The sequence below is a fragment of the Glandiceps talaboti genome, chromosome 23, assembly GCF_964340395.1.
Source record: "Glandiceps talaboti chromosome 23, keGlaTala1.1, whole genome shotgun sequence".
NCBI classification, from domain to species: Eukaryota; Metazoa; Hemichordata; class Enteropneusta; family Spengelidae; genus Glandiceps; species Glandiceps talaboti.
Window position 1 is genome coordinate 11,741,088 of NC_135571.1, and position 19,574 is coordinate 11,760,661.

General features: G+C 37.4%; 3 protein-coding genes across 3 annotated transcripts; 1 reads left to right on the forward strand and 2 right to left on the reverse strand.

The window, feature by feature from the left end:
* The first annotated feature begins 779 nt into the window (after positions 1–779).
* Positions 780–6,781, forward strand: LOC144452740 (uncharacterized). The gene is made up of 5 exons (XM_078143890.1): positions 780–822; positions 1,347–1,391; positions 1,948–2,117; positions 5,950–6,049; positions 6,642–6,781. The coding sequence occupies exons 1-5, from the start codon at positions 780–782 to the stop codon at positions 6,779–6,781; spliced, it is 498 nt and encodes a 165-aa protein (XP_078000016.1).
* Positions 6,782–10,396: 3,615 nt separating this feature from the next.
* On the reverse strand, positions 10,397–11,158 carry LOC144452741 (C-type lectin 2-like). The gene is made up of 2 exons (XM_078143891.1): positions 11,080–11,158; positions 10,397–10,662 (listed from the first exon to the last, which is right to left on the reverse strand). The coding sequence occupies exons 1-2, from the start codon at positions 11,156–11,158 to the stop codon at positions 10,397–10,399; spliced, it is 345 nt and encodes a 114-aa protein (XP_078000017.1).
* Positions 11,159–13,943: 2,785 nt separating this feature from the next.
* On the reverse strand, positions 13,944–17,434 carry LOC144453107 (uncharacterized). The gene is made up of 5 exons (XM_078144385.1): positions 17,349–17,434; positions 16,249–16,428; positions 15,658–15,789; positions 15,324–15,418; positions 13,944–14,487 (listed from the first exon to the last, which is right to left on the reverse strand). The coding sequence occupies exons 2-5, from the start codon at positions 16,403–16,405 to the stop codon at positions 14,182–14,184; spliced, it is 690 nt and encodes a 229-aa protein (XP_078000511.1). The 5' UTR covers positions 16,406–16,428; positions 17,349–17,434; the 3' UTR covers positions 13,944–14,181.
* Positions 17,435–19,574: the final 2,140 nt, after the last annotated feature.

A 19,574-nucleotide genomic window follows, 5' to 3' on the forward strand; every position in this document is an offset into this window, starting at 1 on the left:
TTGCTTTGGAAACGACACAATCCGTACACCAGCCATAGACAGTCTAGCAGCTGAAGAGTCAAACTAACACATCACGTGACAGCTGCTGCTACACGTACGCCGAGCAGAGGTGCTTTACTGACAGGACGATAATGTGTTCTGTGTAGATATTAAATGTTAATTTATAACATATGGTTCACCTTTTGTGTCAAGTACTAGTATTAAACTTTAACAAAATGTATAGATACGGTGTCATCCTGAACCAGGGTAAAGGTACATCAGTCGCCCTTTTGAAAAACAACGGAAGATTTACAGAATTACAACGCCATAAACTCGACATTATCTAATTGACTGTTAAGGTAGGTTTTTATCAATATATATCTTACTTTGGTGGTTTAGGTTCCACAAATTGCAGTGGTATTTTGCTTATAAACTCAGAGCTCGTGTAAAACCAAACAACATTCATGAATTAAATCATTAGCCAACCAGGACCAACCTTGGCCTTTGAATACGTATAACTGAAAACTCCATTGTTGGTGCATGCTAAATTAATTGTGTCACAAAAACATAAATGGCGATGTAATAGTTCACAACTGAACTATTTGGCCATGCTTTTCTTTGCACAGTACGTTTCCAACGATCATAGAATCGTGTATGCATACCGTTCATGACCTTCACCCGATAAACTTCGAGTTCTCTGATGTCGTGTTGGAGATAGATTCCTAAAAGTAAACACATTTGTTGTTGAACTTGTTTTACACGTCATGTGAACTGATAAATGAAGTGAACTTGTAGATACAATGATTCAATTGTCTGCAATTAGAGAACGCCAAAACAAGTCAGGTATGACCTGTCTCTGACCTTTTAACTGATCTCAAGAGATATTAAAAGATGCACTAGAAAAAATGCCCGCGTAAATTCTAAACACAAACTTCTGGAAAGGAACGATAAGTTACCATCGGTTGAGGAGAATGGCTACTGCTGTAGATTCACCAGAGGGCGTGTGATACCATGCCGATCAGTTCGTCGTCAAAGATGATATCAACTGATAAAAAATTTAATATCGCATAGTATTGTTATATCCAGTGAAAATAGCGTGAAGCATTTTTATCTCGGGTGCAGTTTGCAGACAAGTATACATTGACCATAAATCAAATAACATCAATTCTCCCACTTTTTACAAGAAATTCCGTTATTACCACATATGTTATTGTTAAACATCATTGATTTTCAAACTAAATTTCTTCCAATGCTATTTTGGTAGATAAATAAGGCAGGGGTGGGGGTTGGGGGTGGGTCCACGATTCACCTATTCTATATCCATACGACGTGTTCATAACTGTAATGTACCTTTTTGTTTGTTTTAGCACCAACAAGAAGTATGAACTATTTATTGATAACAGTGATAATTGGTAAGTAAAGATATTAATATGGAATAATTAATAATCAAAGGGGGCGACCTAACTTAATTCTATGTTCTCACCTTTTTTTAAATCGACGCCCTCTACGGCATGATTAAAAGAAAATAACAACGTCGACACTGATTGAAAATGAGGTAAATTCGATGAGTTTCGAAATTGTGTGATAAAGGAGAAGATATGCTAATAGAAGAGTCATTTTCCTCAATTCGTCCAACCCTTCTATTATATAGAGGTATGAAAATTAGCAAGCCTTTTCTGGCAAAACTTCCATGATGCTGAGGCGATTGTTTCAAGAGGTGTGTACATGTGAAGTTCCAAATTTTGCTTGGTTCCCAAAATTCCTTGCAGCATGCACAGTAGAGCTTTTGTTAGAGAGATCTCGATAGTAGAATTGGTGAAAATGAGTTTTCTTCGTCTCCTCTGCATAAACAAATGGATAGGACAAAATCAACCTCGTTATTACGCCCAGCTAATCACGTGTTATGATATTTGAAATGAAAATCACTAATATAATCACTTAACAGTGTTTCCTGATATGTATTTTCAGCCATCGCCATTAATTCCGTGACGTCACTAGACTGTTACGTATGTTCTGATGGATTGTACGGTCCGGTTGATACACATGAAATTTGCAGGTTTAATTTTAAAGACCATTCTGAGTATAAACAAGACTGCGACGATTTACGTGACATTGACTTCAAGAACCCAAGATGCCACGTAAGTCAAAGTCAAATCACTTTCACTGAACCGTCATAACCTAAGGGAGCCTTCAGTAATTACAAAAGGGACTGGGTCACTTTTTACAAATCGATTCTTGGGCCGGGGAGGGCCACAATTTAGAAAATTGAATAAAGGAAATTCACGTTTTAGCCAAATGGAATGAATCGGGAGGGTCACATTTTATGCAACAGACCGATTTGATCAAGGTTCCCATCCCCTTATTTGACCAAAGTTCCCATCCCCTTATTTCACCAAGGTTCCCAGCCCCTTATTTCACCAAGGTTCCCATCCCCTTTATATCACCAAGGTTCCCATCCCCTTTATATCACCAAGGTTCCCATCCCCTTATTTCACCAAGGTTCCCATCCCCTTATTTCACCAAGCTTCCCATCCCCTTATTTCACCAAGGTTCTCATCCCCTTTATATCACCAAGGTTCCCATCCCCTTATTTCACCAAGGTTCCCATCCCCTTATTTGACCAAGGTTCCCATCCCCTTATATCACCAAGGTTTCCATCCCCTTATTTCACCAAGGTTCCCATCCCCTTATTTCACCAAGCTTCCCATCCCCTTTATATCACCAAGGTTCCCATCCCCTTATTTCACCAAGGTTCCCATCCCCTTATTTGACCAAGGTTCCCATCCCCTTTATATCACCAAGGTTCCCATCCCCTTATTTCACCAAGGTTCCCATCCCTTTATATCACCAAGGTTCCCATCCCCTTATTTCACCAAGGTTCCCATCCCCTTATTTCACCAAGCTTCCCATCCCCTTTATATCACCAAGGTTCCCATCCCCTTATTTCACCAATGTTCCCATCCCCTTTATATCACCAAGGTTCCCATCCCCTTATTTCACCAAGGTTCCCATCCCCTTATTTCACCAAGGTTCCCATCCCCTTATTTCACCAAGGTTCCAATCCCCTTTATATCACCAAGGTTCCCATCCCCTTATTTCACCAAGGTTCCCATCCCCTTATTTCACCAAGGTTCCCATCCCCTTATTTCACCAAGGTTCCCATCCCCTTTATTTCACCAAGGTTCCCATCCCCTTTATATCACCAAGGTTCCCATCCCCTTATTTCACCAAGGTTCCCATCCCCTTATTTCACCAAGCTTCCCATCCCCTTTATATCACCAAGGTTCCCATCCCCTTATTTCACCAAGGTTCCCATCCCCTTATTTCACCAAGGTTCCCATCCCCTTATTTCACCAAGCTTCCCATCCCCTTTATATCACCAAGGTTCCCATCCCCTTATTTCACCAAGGTTCCCATCCCTTTATATCACCAATGTTCCCATCCCCTTATTTCACCAAGGTTCCCATCCCCTTATTTTACCAAGCTTCCCATCCCCTTTATATCACCAAGGTTCCCATCCCCTTATTTCACCAAGCTTCCCATCCCCTTATTTCACCAAGGTTCCCATCCCCTTATTTCACCAAGGTTCCCATCCCCTTTATATCACCAAGGTTCCCATCCCCTTATTTCACCAAGGTTCCCATCCCCTTATTTCACCAAGGTTCCCATCCCCTTATTTCACCAAGGTTCCCATCCCCTTTATATCACCAAGGTTCCCATCCCCTTATTTCACCCAGGTTCCCATCCCCTTATTTCACCAAGGTTCCCATCCCCTTATTTCACCAAGGTTCCCATCCCCTTATTTCACCAAGGTTCCCATCCCCTTTATATCACCAAGGTTCCCATCCCCTTATTTGACCAAGGTTCAATCCCCTTTATTTCACCAAGCTTCCCATCCCCTTTATATCACCAAGGTTCCCATCCCCTTATTCACCAAGTTTCCCATCCCCTTATTTGACCAAGGTTCAATCCCCCTTATATCACCAAGGTTCCCATCCCCTTATTTCACCAAGGTTCCCATCCCCTTATTTCACCAAGGTTCCCATCCCCTTATTTCACCAAGGTTCCCATCCCCTTATTTCACCAAGGTTCCCATCCCCTTATTTCACCAAGCTTCCCATCCCCTTTATATCACCAAGGTTCCCATCCCCTTATTTCACCAAGGTTCCCATCCCTTTATATCACCAATGTTCCCATCCCCTTATTTCACCAAGGTTCCCATCCCCTTATTTCACCAAGCTTCCCATCCCCTTTATATCACCAAGGTTCCCATCCCCTTATTTCACCAAGCTTCCCATCCCCTTATTTCACCAAGGTTCCCATCCCCTTATTTCACCAAGGTTCCCATCCCCTTATTTCACCAATGTTCCCATCCCCTTTATATCACCAAGGTTCCCATCCCCTTATTTCACCAAGGTTCCCATCCCCTTATTTCACCAAGGTTCCCATCCCCTTATTTCACCAAGGTTCCCATCCCCTTATTTCACCAAGGTTCCCATCCCTTATATCACCAAGGTTCCATCCCCTTATTTCACCAAGGTTCCATCCCCTTATTTCACCAAGGTTCCCATCCCCTTTATATCACCAAGGTTCCCATCCCCTTATTTCACCCAGGTTCCCATCCCCTTATTTCACCAAGGTTCCCATCCCCTTATTTCACCAAGGTTCCCATCCCCTTATTTCACCAAGGTTCCCATCCCCTTTATATCACCAAGGTTCCCATCCCCTTATTTGACCAAGGTTCAATCCCCTTTATTTCACCAAGCTTCCCATCCCCTTTATATCACCAAGGTTCCCATCCCCTTATTCACCAAGTTTCCCATCCCCTTATTTGACCAAGGTTCAATCCCCCTTATATCACCAAGGTTCCCATCCCCTTATTTCACCAAGGTTCCCATCCCCTTATTTCACCAAGGTTCCCATCCCCTTATTTCACCAAGGTTCCCATCCCCTTATTTCACCAAGGTTCCCATCCCCTTATTTCACCAAGCTTCCCATCCCCTTTATATCACCAAGGTTCCCATCCCCTTATTTCACCAAGGTTCCCATCCCTTTATATCACCAATGTTCCCATCCCCTTATTTCACCAAGGTTCCCATCCCCTTATTTCACCAAGCTTCCCATCCCCTTTATATCACCAAGGTTCCCATCCCCTTATTTCACCAAGCTTCCCATCCCCTTATTTCACCAAGGTTCCCATCCCCTTATTTCACCAAGGTTCCCATCCCCTTATTTCACCAATGTTCCCATCCCCTTTATATCACCAAGGTTCCCATCCCCTTATTTCACCAAGGTTCCCATCCCCTTATTTCACCAAGGTTCCCATCCCCTTATTTCACCAAGGTTCCCATCCCCTTATTTCACCAAGGTTCCCATCCCTTATATCACCAAGGTTCCATCCCCTTATTTCACCAAGGTTCCATCCCCTTATTTCACCAAGGTTCCCATCCCCTTTATATCACCAAGGTTCCCATCCCCTTTATATCACCAAGGTTCCCATCCCCTTGTAAGTACTAAAGACTGCCTAAAATCCACACCCTAGCGTGATTTAGTTCATAGAGTCAGTACTTATTAACACTTCTTCTGTCAACTTTGACTTCAGATGAGATTGGAAATAAAACTATTCAAAAATTGTATCAGCTTTTACGTCGGATGTAGAGGCTTACATGATTTCCTTGTGAATAGTGAACTATCTTGACTCGAAGTGAATAAGACAGCTTTGGTTGCTTTTTGTGAGAGAAATATTCATTTAATTAAGTTATCCACTACAAGCTATAAATCGATGATATTTCTTATCTATATACAATGTATACACACAACACTGGGTAAACTGTTATATGAATCCAATTAATTATTAGGACATAAAGCTTGTGAAACGCGTAAAGTACCAATATATAATGATGGGATTGCTTATTTACTGGATAAAATGAATTCCTTGACGATTTTTTTTTAAATTCGTACTTACAATAGGAAGCTTGGAGTAGAACTTTCGATGGTGAGGTAGATGTATTCGTACGTGGATGCATAGAAGCAACGGACTGTCACGATGATTGTAAAATGGGTACACATGGTAAGTAGCTATGTCTGTCTTATGTATGTCCGTCTGACTGTCAGTCTGTCTGTATGTATGTATGTATGTATGTATGTATGTATGTATGTATGTATGTATGTATGTATGTATGTATGTAGGTAATGTCTGCCTGTCTGTCTGTCTGTCTGTCTGTCTGTCTGTCTGTCTGTCTGTCTGTCTGTATGTATGTATGTATGTATGTATATATGTATGTGTGTGTGTATGTATGTATGTATGTATGTATGTATGTATGTATGTATGTATGCATGCATGCATGCATGCATGCATATATGTACCTGTATGCATGTGTCCGTCCACCTGTTTGCCTGTCTGTCAATCATTAAATCTGATGTTTGTTTGTTTACCTGTATGTCTGTTGCATTATTGACATTTGTTACTCTTTCATCTGTGTATTTATTTATTTATTTATTTATTTATTCGTTCGTCGTCTTTCAATCTTTCCTTTTATTCATCAATCCATCCATTCTTTCACCCGTTCATTCATTCATTCTTTCTTTCATTCATTCAATCCTTCATTCATTCATTCAAATATATCTCTAATCTAGTTCTTTTAAATCTATCTCATAACTAGATAATCAGATGTGTTCGTATTGTTGCGATGATGACTATTGCAACGATGGTATGGCAGTAGGCAGTGCACATAGTCCAACTACCCATCTGGTGACGTACCTTATCTGTTCTGTGATCATTGGTTTTATCTACCACACCTAGTAATGTTGGAATGTTAACTGGTACATTAGATACAGTGGAACTTTTATGCTTCCAAAGAAAACATTTTCTCAGTGTACCCTTTTATATAACTTGTCTTTGTTTTTTGCTTATCACATGCTTACAAGTAATATTTGTCAGAATAAACAGTAGCTTTTTGTGAAACTAAAAAAGATATTCATTAGCCGAATTAAAAACTGTTAAAAGTACACAGGCAGCTTACAACGCATTGGCAAACTTTTTCAATATTATGAAGCTCTTTGAAAGGGTTATAAATAAAAGTTGACATAAAAGAAACTGTTAAAAGTAAAAATGGCACAGGAAATGACGCAGGGCAAAATTTGAACGAACCCCCTCTAATGTTTTGCGTTAATTATAACAGTACATTTGGCTAAGAGTTTCCCTACATACACTAGAAATTGAGTTAGGTCGATAGACGGACAAATCCGAAAAAGACACCACTAAAAGGTTATCGAAGACGATTTTCTTTTTCTTTTTGTTTGTATGAAAATATCATTTTTATGACAAAAGTACATAAGTGAGCACATAATGATTAGAGAAACTCATATTTTGTTGAAATTATTGATTTGATTTCTTTCTTTTACCAAAGATAATAAAGATTTCTTGTGTCTTGTATTCAAACACTGTTGATACGAACCTTTAATTTCACGATAATATATATCTCTGTGTTGCATCACGTTGACATCATCATTACCTTAGTCTGTAAGGTACGCCACGGCGGGGCGCCCTCACACATCGGATCCCTTTCAAGCCGGTGAGGGCGGAGCGACAAGACGTATCTTACCGTCTACATTATCCTAGTACCTTTCCCAACAAGTTGTAAAACTGCCTATGCCCACACACAAACACATCCCCATAACATAACTTTCTCTAAGGTAATATAATGAGAAAACGAATCCATTGCCCATTTTCGAGCCCTTGTACCATATTAAATAAATACTCAGAATCACTTACATACAGTTTATCATGTTATACTTGTATTTATATTTCCATTTTAAAATACAATAAAATAACATATCAAGTACACAAACACTTATATTTTTAATTGTTGCAGATTTATAATTTTCTTTTACAGATGAAGGCAAATTTGCGATTACAATCGTTGTCATTCCATTGGTAGTCTGAAATAAGATAGATTCAAACACAGATTAGAACTTGAGATGTATGTATGTATGTATGTATGTATGTGTGTATGTATATATGTATGTGTATGTGTGTATGTGTATGTATGTAATGTATGTATGTATGTATGTATGTATGTATGTATGTATGTATGTATGTATGTATGTATGTATGTATGTATGTACGTATGCGCACGTATGACCAGAGTGTGGCATACATATCATGTATGTATGTATGTAATGTCGCGAAGAGTTTGCGGGTGTCGCGCCCCCGGATGTCTGTATTGGGCTGGTCTCAGCATCTCGAGAAAGTCGGATTTTTCCCTGCTTTTCAGGTCCTGATATCCCGTATCTTAGTCGAAGCACATTTTTCATATGCCAATCAGTTGATATGGGGCGGAGTCTTGGTCACATGGTCAAATAGCTATACCAATTCATTTCTCCAATGCTGCTCTCTCTCAAGGTGGACACCGTCTAGTCAACATCGTGGCCAATATGCTCTTGACATAATCTTAAGGTTTATCGCTATTTTCACTTCTTTTCTGTTAAAACCTATTTCTTCGTTTAGGGAAACGTTTTCTTGTACGACTCTGTGACGTTGATTTTTCTCATGAAGTTGTCGTGATAGTTCAGGTTTCTTGAGTTGTGTCGTAGTCTAGAGACATTGGCATTGGCAAACGTTTCGTTATTCAATTTTATAGTTGTGCGTGCCCTACATAAACTCAATCGAACAGCTTGGTGTGATGAAGCGGGCTTTTCATGCTTACTGATGGCTGGCTAAGGCTACCACTTACTAGCTTTCGTCGAAGGCATTCTAGTCTTAGTGTTATAGGTGCTAAATATCAGACTTTTCCGTGTACTGTACACGAGTTTGCACAGTATGTAATGTTATTTTATCACATCAGCAAATGTTACCTTGTCCAAAGATTTCGGCTTGACTCATTTGGCTTCCTCAGTGAACTGAACATTTTCGCCAGGTGTTAACGGCGTCACCACGTCACATTGACAAAGTACTGTGGAATTAAGGACTTGATCGTATGCGTGTGGCAGCTGCAACCCTACATCTCGGTCCATTGTACACTTCTCCTTCCGTATATAAATTACCTCCCGCCATTATTTGGTACCCATCAATATCTACTTGGCGTCCCCTGGTACATCAATATTATATTCTTCCACTGCTGATTTCATGGTTTTCTCCCCAAAGTGATTTTCTGTGTTCTTCTATTATCCTGGATTTCAGTGATTTTCTGTGTTCTTCTATCCTGGGTTTTAGTTGTCTCCCACTTTCTCCATTGTACGAACCATCGCATGCAGACGGTAACATGTAATCCTGGAGTTAGCCTAGCCCCGGGCCCCCTCACACCTGTTCTGAATGGGTCTTGTCGTTGGGAGCCACTACCATGAAAAGACCATGAAATAAAATCCCGACCTACCTACCCTATTTTCTTAAGTCATGTTATCGAAAACAAAACTTTTTTTTTACCATAGTCGATAATTAGTCCACGAATGTTACATGGACTCTCGACGAATTCTACGGTACTTAGACAAAGACAACCCAGAAAACACGTACATATTCACTTTGTACACAATTCTTTGTATTACTGCTATTAACTATGGACTCCAGCAACGGCTATGTATTAACATAAAATATATTGAACAGGGACGTTTAACAATCGTAATTCGGTATTTGAATTTTCATTTACTTGTCAAAGGTGTCAAACGCTGACATTTTGATTACAATATCTGACCATGAACCAACAACACATGGCATAACATTTAATTGATTTAAAATTCACTTACATTCTGTGATGTAATATGCTAGTACGGTCAAATTATTTGTAGTAAACCTAATACTACAAGTGGGTCAGGTAATTTGCACAGGATTGTCTGTTTACAACATCATCAAAATCAGGGATAAAAGTCTGATACTTGCCATAAAATTCTCGCATTTCAACGCAGTGCTCATTGCCATCCTGATTGTTTGGTTCTCCAGGAATCCAATAAGTGTATTCCACCTCTGATCCATCAGTCCACTCAAAATAACCCTCCTTCAGTAGAAAAAAGGTTTAGAACTGATTGATATCGTATTGTACATTCGTTCTAATGATTTAAGTTATTATTTAGAACAAAAAAAATATCCGAAATGGCATGCTTGGATTGTAAAAGGTTTTCAGTTCCTGCAGGAATATAGTACGTTTATCTATCTGTCTGTGTCTCTATGTCTGTCTCTGTCTGTCTGTCTGTCCATCTGTCCGTCCGTCTGTCCGTCTGTCTGTCCCTCCCTCCCTCCGTCTGTCTGTCTGTCTGTCTGTCTGTCTACCCACCCGAACTGCTTATATGTTATACCTTCATCTTTGCTCACAAGGCTGTAGTTTGGGCACTATTTAAAGATGTGTCAAGCTCCCAATATGGTAATACACATAATGTGTCGTCCAACTGTACTTAGATATTCGACCCTGAATGTCAAAGTCAAAGATCAAGGTCTCAAAAGAAAGCTTTCTACCGTGTTCAAGTCGTGTAAACCAATCCATGTAATATCAGCATTAGTAAGGCTTGATACAAAATACTGTTCAGTTGGTGATAGTATAGATGTTAAAGTCCCACCACGGTTTTCCTCATCATTTCTACAGAATTCTGCAGCATCTGTCCATGTCTTGAGCTCATCATCAGCGTCTCCTACAAAGCGGTAGCAATAGCCATCGAACTCATTGAAGACACATGGCGCACGTACACCTACTTTTTCTGAAAATTAATTTTAAAAATTATTATATTTACGTAATAGTTGGTTATATGACTGTTCACACTCCAGAATGGCGGCCATTTACCAAGATGACCGTCAAATCTACCACAACCAGATTTAAACTGAATGCCTCCTGGTAAGGGCAAAACTATAATTTTGGGGCTACCAACATATGTTGGAATGCAAAATTCTGAGTTATAGCTATCATATATGATGTACCCCTTAATTGAAAAAATAATTATATATGAAACTATGAAATTTGAATCCTTCATAGCTAACATATTGCCTAGTTATTAAAACATTAGGTCATTCCATGTACAGATTGTTTAGCACACTTTTTCGTTAAATAAGGTCGTGGTAATTATGGGAGGTGTTCATTTTTTCTGTACAAAAATCAATATATTAATATATTATTTTACCTTCCTCTACTTGAATGAAGCCAATTGTCAGAAGTATGCTTTGGAATAGGCAGAAATATGTAAGACATTTCGACTGCATCTTTACGAATTTCTGTAAGCAATAGAACAAGTGTGTTAACCTGTAATGCTTCGACGTCTAACTCACATTAAAAGGTGCTTAAGTGTTGGATCTGTCTGTCTGTCTGTCTGTCTGTCTGTCTGTCTGTCTGTCCTATTTGGCTGTCTGGTTGTCTTGTCATTATCTGAAGAAACAATGGTGCAAATGATATGAAATTTGGTACACATGTCACTATCAAAGTTATTTACTGTATTTGAATTGTCAGGATAAGCACAATCATGGCACTATCATTGGAAACACACATTCTACAAGTTTATAGCTATTGTAATGTGCATGTCAGTCAAATTTATTCAAGGTTTCATCAACATTTCAAACATTTACATCATTCTGTGGGTAATGTGTATGTAGATAATACATATAGCTTGGTTTAAAATTAGTTCGGAACTCAAGAATTCGAATAAAACGTGAAATTCTACATTACGTAGACTTTCACTAAATGTATGTAATTGTTGTAATTTAAACTAATTAGGCATAGTCTCTCGCTGCATTACAACTTTTGCCTTATGTACAATTTCGTAGTTAGGTAAAGCAGGTGGCTAGCTTTAGTGCTGATATTACGTCTTGGCCCTTTTACGAAATGGTGATAGATGACATGTATGCTGGTGTAACTGTTTACACTAGTGGATCTGACAGCCGACACATTCAACAGCAGCGACATAGTTTGATTATCATCAGCATTATACATTGTATGTCGTTCACATAATACAAATTTACACTGTTGTTAACTTTACACCTTTGCGTTGTAGCAAGTGAACGTAGTGTTGGTCAGTATTATCTGACATAGTGTCATAATGGTAAATATCACTACGAGAATTTGACTGAGAGTAAAAGTTGCATGTTTACAAATTGAACAAAAAATCTCTTACATATAAAATTCATAATGCCAGCATATGTGATGTCTTCCTACAATTTCAAAAATGTGATGTCATGCGAACATTGTATGGTCTACTTTTTCGAGGGTCTGTAGGTTAAAAGTATAATCTTGACACAAGAAATTGGCCACAAACCTTTACACAGATAAGTTGAACCTGGAAACATCCACTTGAGTCGTTCAGATGGGAAATGACGCGGACAATAACCAATTATTAATATATTCATAGTGATTATATTGTGTGGCACATGTGTTCAGATTTTCATTGCGATGACAAACTCTTGTTTTAGTGTTTAGGCCCCGAAGTGAGGAAATGGAAAATGGAAAATTTCTGATCAAAGAAAACTTGGCTTATGCATGGTACAATTAATGAGTTATCCCCTAATTACTAATAGTAATTATGTATGCACATTATTCGTCCAATATGCAAGTCATGCTGTGGGGTATATGAGTCATGTTATAATCAAGATATCCGCTAACATTTATGATATAACCCAAAATGACCTACCTGTAGATATGACGTCATCACTATATCCTCAACGCTGCACAATATACTGTGCTATCATTGTGATATGTCTCTTACTTAGTGAATATTATGCAAATTACGCATGAAATTTCTAATAATTTGACAATAAAGTAATTCTTGTTTACATGATGTAAGCTATATAAACTATATTTCTGAAGATTCCAATCAGAACTTATAGCAAACCCATAAGGTATTGTCAAGTATTAGAAATCATTATTTATGCAAATGAATCGTAAACATGCAAAGCTATGTTTACCATGACCTAATTAGTTTGTGTGAATCTAACATGGATGATGTTTATCAAGTTTCATTATAATTGATATTAGTTTTGAAGCACAGACAGACAGACAGACAGACAGACAGACATACAGACAGACAGACAGACAGACAGACAGACAGACAGACAGACAGACAGACAGACAGGGAGAAAGAGGGAGAAGCTTTTTTGCAGTTTTTTCAATAGAAGTGAAGATCATACAAATGGAAACTTGAATCGCATAGTTATGAAAGTTAACAGTATATTAGGTTTTTCGACACCCTGACAAGAATGTACATGAACAAAAACAGACCAACCATTAAAGCAATACGTGTAAGACTCGTTTCATATGTGTCATATGGTAAAATATACCATGTGTCAAAATCCCATCTTATCTTTACAGTTGCTGTAAATATTTTGATAAAGTCCAGAGATGGCCTACATTGTGTATTTGCCTACATGGATCATTTATCAATTATCATAGTGATAATCCAGAACGAGGTCATCGATACATTGATAATTAAATGGTACTAAGTGACCTCAACACAGTGAAAATATCATCCAGGTTACTGGTGACATAGGTTGCGCACGTCATGTAAATAACACCCGGTACACACATACATAAATACACACACACACACACACACACACACATACATACATACATACATACACACATACATACACACACACACACACACACACACACATACATACATACATACATACATACATACATACATACATACATACATACATACATACATACATACATACATACATGCATCAAGTACACCATATGTCTAGAGAAAATCAGGTGTCTCAACTTCCTTGATATGACGTCATCATGTCTATCAAAAGTCGTCAAATTTCAAATGCATACACTTCATATTTTTTTATATCTGTCTGCAAGTTGTATTAATTCCATATGCAATAACACCTCACCAAAAGTAAAAATTTCAAATTATAACAAATACAATATTCTTATGACAAATCACTTTGAATCAAACACGTCATAATTTGATTATATATGTATTAGTATAATGAATCTATTATATTACAACCACGAATGTGGATTGTTCCCCCATGGCAGTCTAAATGTTGTGGTGGTTCTCACTCATGAAATCAGTGTACACTGGTAATATTTTGGCAACCGATTGTTGCTTGTTGATAATCATGTTATACGTCCTAAAAACAGTTTTACTTAACAAAATATAAAACGCATGTGAGTATGAATAAATTTCGTCGACACAGAGGATACAATTCTATCTAGAATAGTTTTGACACAAAATAACCAAATATGTGTTATCTTAAAATCAAGGTCTAAGTACTTATTTCTCTTTGTCAAAAATACTCTCCGGCAGAACTCGGTAGAGCGAACTTTCAGCTGTGATGCCATCTTGAAGTTTTAAACTCCTTACTTTCTCCAATAACTCTAGACCTTCTTTCAAATCTTCACCAGGCTTAGTTAACTCAGCACGTACAATGTATGAGAACGGATTGGGAGAACCCTCTGTGAATCTTTTATATAAGCCAGCATTGTGAAAACCAACTGATGGCGTACTATGCATCAGGTTTGCACCAGACAATTCCTTCCATGTCGTTTCCAATTCATCCGTATTCACACCATCAGTCACCTGTAGAGTGGAGAAGTAATATGTATCAACAACGCAGAATATAACATTCTCGGGGGAACTGATTTTCGCTCAAACTTGTACGTTGCTGTTTTTGCCTCACTTCCTCTTCTCAGATGATCAAATGCAACAGTTTACAAGTATGCTTACAGTCTGTAAGGTATTGCATTAGAGATGTGATTTACTAGACATAAAACAAATTGCTTTTCCAGTCAAGCAAACAAGTGTCTATGCTTTCTTGTCAATCTTGTCAGTGTATCCGTGTATTAGGCAATTTATAACTAATGTCTCTGTCTAATAATAATAATGACACTGAAATATGTTTTGTTTTGTTCTTCATACTGATCTTGTACAAAGTCAAAGTAGTTGACTTTTGATTGGAAAATCCAGGTAACCATCAGCTGATCAGAAAATGTATTTCAAATCTTTAAGTAATTATTTCTGTCTGTGCCTCAAAAAGGAAATAGTTATAAAACTTAAAATGATGAATAGTTCTCAAGTTATATGTATTACTATATTTATTATAGCGTATTAATTCATTTCATTGCAAATGCATATTCTTACATTTCATTAAGTGATACCTGCATATGAAGAAATATGACAGAATTCTCACAATTGAGTCCAATACATGTAAACTACACACCTGTACTGTTACCTTGTTATCAACACTATTGTCTATATTTTATTTATCCGACTAACTTACCACCATTACAGAGTACATTTAATATAATATTCTCACGTGAACAAAAATATGATGAGCTCCCTCCGAATTCAATATACATTTTGCAATCAATCTATTTCAGAATTTCTATACTTTTATTCCTATAACTTTGTTTTACCTTATAACCTGTGGTGAGAAAGACAGAACTGTCTCCCTTGGGCGCTGCAGGACTGATTGGTTCACCGTCAAAGGTAGCTATTTCCAAATATCCCCCTAGAAAGACAAACTGTTTAGTAAAACATATTCATAGAAAATCAATGGAGAGAAAAGTGCTCGATGCAATATTAGTAACGACTTTTAACATCCTTATCCCTTGTGAGTGTGTGTGTGTGTGTGTTGTACATGGCTAGATTTGTTGAAATGACTGTAATGTAATAAAATGTAATAATATAATAAAATATCCTGGCGCTAGATGGCGCAATGCTCATATATCGGCAGTAATATATACTTACCAGGATGGCCAACCCGGCCTGATTGTTTGTACTTGGACATCTCAGCACCCCACTCAGCAGTCGCCAATTCCGGACGAAACATTGGAAGCTGGTCACTGTCAAATTGGGCGAAGTTATAATACTTGTACGTCTCTGTGTAACACAACAAATATAAACAGTGATATTTGAAATGGTAAATATGCGACGAAACAAAATCATGCATATAATTTCAAGTTTCCGTCGACTTTGGCGACAAGCCGTAAATCGAGGATTATCAATAATTATTTGAAATTATTTCGTACCATCGTGTCGTACATTTACAATTATATCATCATCAGAACCGTACCACATATATACAGAATTAACGACGGTTACATTTGCAGTATTTTGTACGGATGGGAAATGTTTAAAATATTCCAAAGTAATTAAAATTATTACCTGTTGGTAGATCTGCGATATCTCACGTGATTATCAGTGTAATCTCACGTGATTCCATAACTACTGAATGGTGATGTTATATCCAGGATGTTACTATGTCACACCTTATTTCAGTCGCCGTCCCTTACTTTACCAGGGTCGCAAAACTGAACAAAAAACACAAATCCAACTTACCTGTTTCTATCAAATTCTTGTGCAGCTGTGTTCTCATAAAGTGCGGATTCTTTATCACCACATCTGCCGTCATTTTCCATGAGTCGTAAAAGGCCTGGTGACCTTCATTGCCAATTTTAGAGAAGAAGTTGAATAGATTTCGTATCGTCACCGACATACTTGACTTGACAATGATGTAAGCTGTATGTGTGGGAGTAAAGCAGAGATTAGAAGTTCGGATAACTGCCATGCTTGCATTATTATCCAATATTCTAAATCTGTCTGTAAAAATATGAAAACTTCTCGTATGTCAGATGGGTTGTCAGTGCCCGTCAGCTTTTATATGCGAAGGATCCACAGAGTTGTCAAATTATACCTCCATGGCTTCAGTAAGTTGCATACTACGAATATATTTTCAATACGTAGTAAAAATATGTCAGAAATCAACTCTGCAATGGTTCTTTGTTTAGAGAAGCATACACAAATACGTAAGTTTACAAGGTCACCCTGTGTATTACTGGTCAACTCTTTAAAAGCCATATAAATACGTGACCCACATAAATATATCTCATTTCAGCAGCGGAGTTTCCACTGACAGATATATACTGTAAAAGTATATGGGTTAGTGTACTTTCATGCGTCAATACACAGGACACTGAAATGACAAAATGCATTCACTCTGTCTCTCCTTTTCTGCAGTGTTCACACGAAAATTTGTTAACAAGGTTATGTCATCGTTTGTTTGTTTACTAATAGTAGTCGTGTATTTGTATTTGGTATTACTCCAAATACCGGTATGCACCATATTGATATTCTAATCGATTCCAAATTGTCACCAAATTAAAGAAGGCATACAGCTATAGTAAACGGACTAGTACTATTACTTTCCACTGAACCGACATGCATGATGCATGAATCATTGATAATGGAGGCAACAACCAAATCTGTCATTTGAAAGCACTATAACCCAGATGCAGTTGAAAGGTCAGGGTCAATATTTGCTCAGTTTTTGTGTTTCCGTTATGATCTGAAATCAAAACTCTGTCAAACCCAAACCCCTGTATCTTCCTTGTAAGCCTGTTGGTGTATTTCAAGTAAAGAATGGTGTACGTAACTGTTACCTGTGTAGGTGAACTTGATCTTGACAAATCAGCTGCCACTTCGTACGTACAACTAGGCTACCCACAGATGCAGATATATAATACACACGTTAGATCAGGGTCAAAGGTAAAGACTCCCTAACTCACCGAATATTTTAGGTCAAATAATGCAAATAGGCAGAGTTCAACAAGGAATAATGTATAAAGAATAACAATACAAAATTGATATATGTGAAACAAAACTAAACTAGACTGTACTTTATTGAAGCTCACGTGTTTTTGTTTAATTGTATTTCATCCATCTCCACCCAGACACACATACACCACACACACACATCGCGCGTCTCATGTCGCTAAGATAATTATTGAAATCCTATTGACTTCACGTACGTACGTACGTACATACATACATACATACATACATACATACATACATACATACATACATACATACATACATACATACATACATACATACATACGTACATACATACGTACATACATACATACATACATACATACATACATACATACATACATACACACACACACACACACACACACACATACATACATACATACATACATACATACATACATACATGTACATACATACATACATACATACATACATACATACATACATACATACATACATACATGTACATACATACATGTACATACATACATACATACATACATAACTAGAATACAACTGATATTTCATTGGCAAAACAATTTATCCATTGTTCTATCGTTATTTATTAAAACATTGCATTTCTTGCACCCTGTTTGTTTTCCAATTTAAGATTTTATTACATAAAATTGTCATCAATGCCATTATATCTAATCATCAAAATATATCTAGCGATGTTCACAAGGGATGTGCTCTTGGCCCAACTTTATTCGTAATATATGTATAAATGATATTCCAATGTCCATAAATGAGTCTGATTTCAGATTATACACAGGTGACAAGAAGTGGATGAATTAATATTACACAATCACAAATGAACTGACTTAAACATTATTAATGGTGATTTCTCTAATGCCATCAGCTGGTGTGTTTATAATAAACTGACAATAAACACTAAACTAAGTCGTAAAGAGTTATATGCCTCACTTGAAATAAAAACACATTCCTTATATTAAGTTGCGTCAGCTAATTTAGTTACAGCATTGGATTGGGAAAATGACAATTACCTATTGTATAAAGTGCATCATTAGTCCAGATATGACCACCATGTCTATCAAAAGTTATCAAATTTCAAACACATACACTGCATTTATTTTCTTAGGTAACTCATGGAGCTAGACGTAAAAGAGATATCTTGAGATTTGATGGAATAGCACGCGACCAATCACCTGTGGATACAGAGAATACAATTCTATCCACTATAGCTTTGACACAAAATAACCATTTATGTGTTATCTTAAAATCAAGGTATAAGTACTTATTTCTCTTTGTCAAAAATACTCTCCGGCAGAACTCGGTAGAGCGAACTTTCAGCTGTGATGCCATCTTGAAGTTTTAAACTTCTTACTTTCTCCAATAACTCTAGACCTTCTTTCAAATCTTCACCAGGCTTGGTTAACTCTGCACGTACAATGTATGAGAACGGATTGCGAGAAACGTCTGTGAATCTCTTATATAAGCCAGCGTTGTGAAAACCAGCTGATGACGTACTTTGCATCAGGTTTGCACCAGACAATTCTTTCCATGTGGTTTCCAATTCATCCGTATTCACACCATCAGTCACCTGCAGAGTGGAGAAGTAATATGTATCAACAACGCAGAATATAACATTCTCGGGGGAACTGATTTTCGCTCAAACTTGTACGTTGCTGTTTTTGCCTCACTTCCTCTTCTCAGATCAACAAACGCAACAGTTTGTATGCTTAAGGTATTGCATTAAAGATGAGATTTACTAGACATAAAACAAATTGCTTTTCCAGTTAAGCAAACAAGTGTCAAGTATGGTTTCTTGTCAATCTTGCCTGATGTCTAATGTTCCTGTCTAATAACAATAGTAACACTGAAAAATATAGAGTTTTGTTCTTCATACTGATCTTATTCAAGTTCAAATTCAAAGTAGTTGGCTTTTGATTGGAAAATCCAGCTAACCATCAGCTGATCAGAAAAAAAGTTTCAACCTTAAATAATTGTTTCTGTCTGTGCCATCAAAAAGGAAAATTATGAATAGTTGTCAGGTTATATGTATTACTATATATATTATAGCGTATTAA

Bases quoted from the DNA above. Each gene is read 5' to 3' on its own strand.
- LOC144452741 (XM_078143891.1), bottom strand. From the start codon at position 11,158: ATGCAGTCGAAATGTCTTACATATTTCTGCCTATTCCAAAGCATACTT. The intron at 10,663-11,079 runs GTAAAATAATAT...ATTAATTTTCAG, and splicing joins CTTCATTCAAGTAGAGGAAG to AAAAAGTAGGTGTACGTGCG.
- LOC144453107 (XM_078144385.1), bottom strand. From the start codon at position 16,405: ATGTCGGTGACGATACGAAATCTATTCAACTTCTTCTCTAAAATTGGC. The intron at 15,790-16,248 runs GTAAGTTGGATT...TGTGTTACACAG, and splicing joins CAAGAATTTGATAGAAACAG to AGACGTACAAGTATTATAAC. The intron at 15,419-15,657 runs GTAAGTATATAT...TTGTCTTTCTAG, and splicing joins AGGCCGGGTTGGCCATCCTG to GGGGATATTTGGAAATAGCT.
- LOC144452740 (XM_078143890.1), top strand. From the start codon at position 780: ATGATTCAATTGTCTGCAATTAGAGAACGCCAAAACAAGTCAG. The intron at 823-1,346 runs GTATGACCTGTC...TGTTTGTTTTAG, and splicing joins AGAACGCCAAAACAAGTCAG to CACCAACAAGAAGTATGAAC. The intron at 2,118-5,949 runs GTAAGTCAAAGT...TACTTACAATAG, and splicing joins TCAAGAACCCAAGATGCCAC to GAAGCTTGGAGTAGAACTTT.